This window comes from Rhea pennata, chromosome 26 (assembly GCF_028389875.1).
Source record: "Rhea pennata isolate bPtePen1 chromosome 26, bPtePen1.pri, whole genome shotgun sequence".
Taxonomy (NCBI): domain Eukaryota; kingdom Metazoa; phylum Chordata; class Aves; order Rheiformes; family Rheidae; genus Rhea; species Rhea pennata.
Window position 1 is genome coordinate 988,605 of NC_084688.1, and position 7,379 is coordinate 995,983.

The 7,379-nt window shown below is 46.8% G+C and overlaps 1 protein-coding gene across 1 annotated transcript; it reads left to right on the top strand.

Annotated features, from left to right (window-relative positions):
- The first annotated feature begins 219 nt into the window (after nt 1-219).
- Nucleotides 220-3,962, top strand: LOC134151056 (keratin, type I cytoskeletal 19-like). Its single transcript, XM_062595340.1, has 7 exons — nt 220-750; nt 1,137-1,219; nt 1,584-1,740; nt 1,834-1,995; nt 2,337-2,462; nt 2,663-2,889; nt 3,875-3,962. Exons 1-7 carry the CDS (start codon nt 220-222, stop codon nt 3,960-3,962), a joined length of 1,374 nt encoding a protein of 457 aa, XP_062451324.1.
- Nucleotides 3,963-7,379: the final 3,417 nt, after the last annotated feature.

Genomic DNA, 7,379 nt, shown 5'->3' on the forward strand with positions numbered 1-7,379 from the left:
TCTGGAGACAAATACCTTTGGGGAAATATTTCAGGCTTGGAAAAAAACAGAACTAGTCAAGTCACAAGGAGGAAGAACAAGCAGCCCCGTTCCAGTGGTGGCATCCACTACGAAGGGTATAAATAGAGAACTGTGAGGACGGAGTGATCACAGTCTGATCCCACACCAATCTGTGCAGCTTGCTCTGGGCTCTGTGCGGGCTCCTCCGTTGCTCTCACTATGAGCTGTGGCATCAGGCAGGTCATTACTACCTGTTCCCAAGGCAGAAGCAGTGCTGGTAGCTCTGCTGCCAGTAGCGGAAGAAGGGGCTCCTCTGCTTCCTCTGCAAGACAGACTGCCTATGACTTAGGTAGCGCAGCTGGCAATTCTTCTGGTGGCAGTTTAAGTGAGGGATTAATGGGGAAACTGAATGTTGGCAGTGGTACAGGTGGAAGCTTTGGAGCTATCCAACAGGCTTGTTCTACCACTGGATTCAGCAGTGGAAACATTTACGCTCGAGGCCTTGGTGGTGGATTCACCAGAGCTAGTGCTGGTTGTGCGGAGGGGATCTTATTTGCGAACAATGAAAAGGCGACTATGCAGAACCTTAACGATCGCTTGGCCTCCTACCTGGACAAGGTGCGACTCCTGGAGGGAGAAAACGCTGATCTTGAGCGCAAAATCAGGGAGTGGTACGCTAAAGCAGGCCCCAGCTGTGAACCACAGGACTACAGCTGTTTTCATAAAGAAATTGATGATCTTCAAACCAAGGTAAATAGTTATTTTTCAAGTAAATGCTACTATTTCTTTGGGTGTCCCTTTGATGTGTGGATAGACCAAATTCAAACGGCAGAGACAATACCTAGGTCTGTGGAGGTGCACATGAAGCAATGGTTTATATGAAACTCCGACAATTTGCAAGAGGAGCACTGTGCACTTCCAGGGAACTGAAGCTGCAGCACAGCCTGCTTAAACAAGCTAGCATGTAGATCTCCCCAGTGAAATGCCACTGGTTTTAACAGATTAATAATCCCAATTCATGCAATCATTGTAAAATAACTGGGCTGCTTTATCCGAGGCAGATGTTTTCTCCAAGGCCTTTCTGCAGTTGGAGGAAGCTGCATGCCCAAATGTCAGTTCTGCATTTTCTTTTCCAGATCCTGTGCGCAGTTATGGAAACCAACAAAATTATTCTGAATATCTATAACAACAGGATGACTGCGGATGACTTCAGAGTGAAGTGAGTAGAGCCCTGTGCTGGCCTGAGCTGTTCACACTGCCCAAGAAGGGCAGAGATGTTGGTGGAGAAATCCTAACAGTGTTGGGGGCAATAAAGAAGCTACCTGAGATGCCCTATTAAAATGCGTTACTATGTCAAGGCATGGATGTCATTAACAGTGTTCATCACATAGCATGCCTGAAGTGAAAGTACTTGGGCCTAATGTTTTTCCACAAGCTTAACTCACAGGTAAAGTGGGCAAAGCTGGTCTGTGTTGGGCAAGCATTCATCCAATCTGAAATACCTGTTCAGAAATGCAGCTGGGCAGCAGCAAGGGACACAGTGTGCCGACATGCTGACTTTGCTTTCTTGTCTGTGGCTTAAGGTATGAGACTGAATGCAGTCTCCAGCAAAATGTGGGTGCAGATATCTGTAACTTACGCCTCGTCCGGGATCAGCTGGCCAGCTGCAAGACTGATCTGCAGTTACAGTTTGAGGCTTTGACCGAAGAGATGTGTTGTCTCAAGACAAACCATGAGGAGGTGAGACTCCCCTTACTCTTAAAGAAGTAAGAAAAAAGAAGGAAAGTGCCCCCAAGTGTGTCTAGCATTGACATGGCAGCTGTATTTCTGCAGGAAATGAGCTGTCTAAGGAAACAAGCAACTGGCAATGTGAGTGTGGAGGTCAACGCCTGTCCCAGCCCAGACCTCAGGAAGATCCTGGAGGAGATGAGGTGCCAGTATGAAACCCTGATGGAGCGGAACCGCAAAGAGAGCGAGAGGTGGTACACCTGCAAGGTAGTAGAGACGGGCATAGCTGTACCCTGGTCTGCCTGCTGGGGGAAAGGGAAAAATGAGAGAGGTTAAGAACACATACTGTAGATGTTTTAATATCAGCAGCTGAGGATGTGCTCAGCATCTAACCATACTGCCCAAGTACTGTGCTCTTCTGCTCATGGCAGAATGGCCACAGCATGGTGTTACGGAGTCATAACAGAATAAATGGTGGGGCTTCGGATTTGGGGATACTCCGCGCACTGCAGTGCATGCAGAAGTGGCATAGTGAAGAGCTCTGGAGGAGAGAGCAGCCAGATGTTGCGGCGAGGTGAGGTGAGGAGTGTTCTTCTATAACTTCTCAGGTAGAGGAGGTGAACCTGGAGGACATCACAAGCAGCCAGGAGATAGAGGCAAGCAACAAACAGATCACTGAACTGAGACGTCAGCTGCAAGCCTTGGAAATCAATGTACAAGCCCAGCTCAGCGTGGTAGGCGATGCCATGGACATTCATATGTCAAACTCCCCAACCCCGTTCAGAAAGCTGCATGATCGGGGTCATACAGCTGAGACACATTGAACGAGCATATTTTAGTATGATTTCTCTGCTAAAAAGTCCCAGCTTCCTGTGACCAGATGGGCTAAGCTGACAAGTATACCAAGGTGCCTTTTTCTTGTTTCCATTCTCAGAAAGAAAATCTGGAATCCTCTTTGGCAGAAACCGAATGTCACTACAACAAATACCTTGCTGAGCTACAGAGCCAGATCTCCTGCGTGGAGCAGCGGCTGGCTGAAATACGAGCAGAAATGGAGTGCCAGAACCAAGAATACAAGACCCTGCTGGATGCCAAGTGCCATTTGGAGCAGGAGATTCAGACCTACCGCTGCCTGCTGGAGGGCGGACGGCAGGATATTGTGTATGAAGGCTACAGACAAACCCGGGCACAGTAAAATCTCCCTACTTGGACTTATAGAGATATGAAAATCTGTCATGTAAGTGGTAGAAATAGCACTGTGCTAAGGAACCAGCACTGACCTGTTACTAGACGGGGCTCATTAGTAGATCATGAGGTATTTGGAAATTTGGCTTCGACAAGCATCCAGGATGCAAGCCAATGATCATTCCTTCTTTGGGCAGCAAAGACAGACAGAAGTGTCCCTCAAAGCCTGTCTTCTGCGCTGTGCAGCATCTCAGATCATTAAAGGGTGCTTTTCACTATGAGCTGGGCAAGGTCTTTTATGAAAAGTGGCATTTAAGTAAGATTTATTGCTTTTGCCACTGCTAGGCAGGATTAGGGACTGGCAGTTAAATTAACTGAAACAATAAATTATCTAAACATTTTCAGTCTTACACAACAATTTTAATTAAAGTTTTGGGAAATTTAATTTGTATGCAAAGCAGTTGGCTCTTCCTACTAACTGAGATTTTGAAACAGTGAGGCCGGCTGTTCATCTCATAAATGGCTCTGTACACATAAAACCAGCCTGAGCACCCACCTGCTCCAACAGTCTGGAAAAAAAAAAGGTATTTTAACGGCAGTACCCAAGGGTGGGCTCTCATGGGCTCGCCAGTCCTAAATTAGCAATGTGCAAAATCAGTTCCTGTTCTAAAATGCTGGTTGCAATGGGTGAGATGACAGTGTCAGAGCTGCTCTCAGAGCCTCAGCAGTCCAGAGGGTGTTAAGACGGAAGGGCAGTAGCTGTCAGGTAGACAAGCAGGAGGGAGGATGCCCTAACTGTTGCTTTTAAGGACCCTCCTAGTTCAAAGGGGGAAAGGGAACCTTGACTGTGCCTTACCCCCCTACACGGCCAGTAGTAGCTGAAGATCTCCAGGCCATGGGGCAGTTCCCTGGGGTGTGATTGATGGGCAATTTGGTCAGCAGAGCTGTCTCCCTTCCACAGAGGGCCAGGGGGGAGAGGAGCTCCTGCAACACCAGCTGCGAGAAGTGGTGGGCTTAAAGCCAGCCTGTGTCAGCCGTGCTTGTCCTGAGCCTGTCTGCTCTGGGTGAGGACGTACAAGGTGAGGTGTCCTCTAGAGTAAGCATGACCATGAGTTGCTTCTTTGGTCCTGCTATTTACTCGGGGAAGAGGAGCATGAGAGTCGTCCAAGTTCTTCTGGCATGGTAAAGAGGGGTTGGAAACGGTTTCTTTTTCCTGGACAGAATCAGTGCAGGGAGTCAGACATGCAGGATGGCAGCTGTGGTTGCTGGTGGTAGAACACAGGGATTAACTGGGCTACAGTAGATAGCAGTGGGGAGGGATGCACCTGTGGGACATCTACAAACTTACACACAGAAAAGATTTTTGATACTGGGGGATTACCAGTAACAAATATGTTTAAATTAGCCCTTCAGCACAACACAAAAATGAAGGACTGCTGGGGGAACTCAGGAGAAAGATAAAGGAGTATCTGGAGCAAAGCCCTGAGAAGGCAACGCTTCCTACTCTCCCGCTGCAGGATACTGCAGACAAGAGCTTCCCTGCCAGTCCCACTGTCGTGCCTCTAAGGAGGTGGCCTGAAGAACAAACCCTTTGGAAAAAGCAAGGCAAAAATAACCTGGCAGTCCTCAGTTCTGATATGGCACCAGTTGGAAGGGACTTTTGCAGCAAGGCTGCCGTCCTGCCTGCCACTCGCCTGCTGCCTGCATCCTGCCATGCTGTTTTCATCCAGCCACTCAGCCTTACTTGGGCTAATCTGCACTGTGGTCAGTCATCTAATAACTACCAAAGCTCATCTCTAATAAATCTTGTGCCTGAGAAATGATTTCTACAAGTAAATTGTTATACAAGTATTAAAAAATTGTCACACAGTTACATTTATCATACAATTTTGGCTAGAAATTCACTTTAGGTCAGAGCTTCCAAAAAGTAATTCTTACAAAGAAAAAAAAATACATTGTGCCATGTTCCCATCCACCACACCGTTCCCACTGACATCAGTGGCTGCAGGAAGGCGAAGAATGGGAAAAGCTGATACCGTGGAAAGGTACATTTGCTACCAGAGAAGGAAGCATAAGCTAAGACATGAAGTAGAAGGTCATGAGGAAAGAGATATTCAAGGAGCTTGGAGAGAGCTCAGGGAGGGAGCTTCAAGGCAGTCTGACTTTCACTGGAAGAGACTTCTGAGGGAAAATTGAGTTTTCATTAAAGTAGGTGTGTGCATAATATAATATAATGTAATACAATAGAACACAACACAATAAAATCAAGAATAACAAGTTTTCCCAAATAATACTGAAGCACAATTTTGAAAGCCAGGCCCCGCTGGCCTTGACACACCCTTCTGGTGGAGAAAAACAATTCCCAGAGAAAATGCTAAATAAAGAACATCTAAATGGATTAAAAAAAAAAAAAAAGGTAAGCTGGAATAACCAGCTGGCAATATGTGGGAAGATAAAAGGCTGAGACAAATTAGTATGTGTGAGAGAATTTTTAAAAAGTAAGATATAATACACAGCCAAAGGAAAGGTAGTGGTATTTTAGCACTGTGGAGAAAGGAATCGCAAACACGTTCAGGAGCACAACTGCATTTTGCTGCCTGTTCAAGCAAAGCATCAAGAACCAGCTCCTCTCCCCGCACCAGCAGCAGTATCCTTCCTCTTCCAAATGCACCAGACAGGCTGTGAACGATGCTGATGATCTTTGCTCCTCATTATGGGGTTCAATTAGCCTTTTTCTATTAGAAAATATTTGATGGGGTTTGATGACTGACCTTTTACACAGGTTTACAGGTGCTTCCAGCACACGAAGGCTTCAGGGGAAAACGAGTCTTATTTAGTGCCCATTTCTAAAGAAAGAAGCAGCTCAGAAACTTCTGGAAAGACAAGCAGCTATTTCTGGAAGAAGTTAATTCCTGGTAACATTATTTCAATCTGTTGAATGTCTAGAGTCTGCTCAAGTCACCACCATTCTCCAAAAAGAGCCTCCCGGACAAGCTCCCTTTCTTTCCTACCTCTGTACTGGTGCCAGTGCCCGGAGCGCGTGCGAACAGCGGCACACGGAGAGCGCGTGCAGACGCGAGGAAGGGCGCGTGTGTGGTCACACGTGCCTTGCAGTTTACAAGCATTTAAGGCCTAACAGGATTTCCAGCAGAAACAGCTGCTACGCACTGACGTGAAAGAACTTTCCATTTTCATGCGCCCGACCACCCGCCCTGCAAGTTATCAAACTCTGGAACCCTACAGCAGGATTATTGGGAATAGCAGAAATACACGGTCTTCCCGCTTTAAGCTCCTTGAAATAAGGATGCGCACGTTATGCAGATACAAAGTGATACAAGAAGGACTCCTATCCCCTCTGCATCTTCTTGGTGCAAGGCATCGTGGCACAAGGCACAAGTCTGCACAGAGTTATTCCGTTGGCAAAAATTAGTCAAGATAGGACTGTTTGTAACCAGCCCTTTTTCTTGCTCTGCATCTTCGCTCTGTACCCAGTCTGCTCACACATGTTGTCTCTCGTGCCCTAAGCTTTCAGTCCCCAGTTGGACGTTGTGTCTATGCAGCTCACTGCACCGGCACACAGAGCCGAGGGCTAAGCAACCCGAGGGCTCAGGCTGCCCTTTGGGAGATGGCCTCTCCCCAGGTCTGTGTCCCCGTAAGAGAACGTTCCTAACCCTGCGGGGTAACTGCTGCAATGAGCTTTTGGACAAGGCTTTACGCTTAATACTCGCTCTACTGAGTTCTGTATTTCCTGCTTCTGCAACACCAATTATACAGAACATTTTAACATAATTTAAGCTGTTTCAGTTTTACACAGCACCTCTGAGGTCACTGTATTAAATAACAGGTGGAAATAAAAAGATACCTTCACTGCGCAATGAGTTTAAAATCTGGACAATGATGGGAAATGATGGCTGTGGACCAGTATAGGAAGAGGAGGTGAAGAGAAGTTGAATGAAATGCAGAAGATGCAGCGCAGGGGATGACAGGGCAAGAAGTGACCCGGGACACCGAGTGCATGCTCCTGCAGGCAAACTTCGACCATCTTCCAAACATGCAGTCACTCATGTTAGCACACTGGCAGTACAGCTTGTATTTTCTCTTTATTTAATGTGCAAATCTTGTAAAGCAAGAGCGAATGAGTCTCTCTCAAAGAGAGACAGAAACTTAGGCTTAAATTGTAAGATTAGGAGAGGATTTTAAGGACAAAAAGAGAGGAAGTGGGTGCCCCGGAGAGCAGAGGTGGCTTCAAGTGTACGTGGAAGCATGAGAAAAAGCATCGAAAGTTGAGCAGGAACATTATATTAACACTCAGATCAGTGAGCAGAAGCTGTCAGCATCAGGAGCAGCAGCTGGAGATGAACTGTACTGTGCCTGCTCCGGCAGATACCGTCTCTGTCTTACAGGGAGAAGATGACGCGAAACACTATATCCTCAGAAAAAAATCCCCGAGGAGTGGATGTATCAGA

Excerpts from the sequence above, each read along its gene's own strand:
- LOC134151056 (XM_062595340.1), top strand. The coding sequence starts at position 220 with ATGAGCTGTGGCATCAGGCAGGTCATTACTACCTGTTCCCAAGGCAGA. Across the intron at positions 751-1,136 it reads TTGATGATCTTCAAACCAAG|ATCCTGTGCGCAGTTATGGA; the intron begins GTAAATAGTTAT and ends TTTCTTTTCCAG. Across the intron at positions 1,996-2,336 it reads AGAGGTGGTACACCTGCAAG|GTAGAGGAGGTGAACCTGGA; the intron begins GTAGTAGAGACG and ends ATAACTTCTCAG.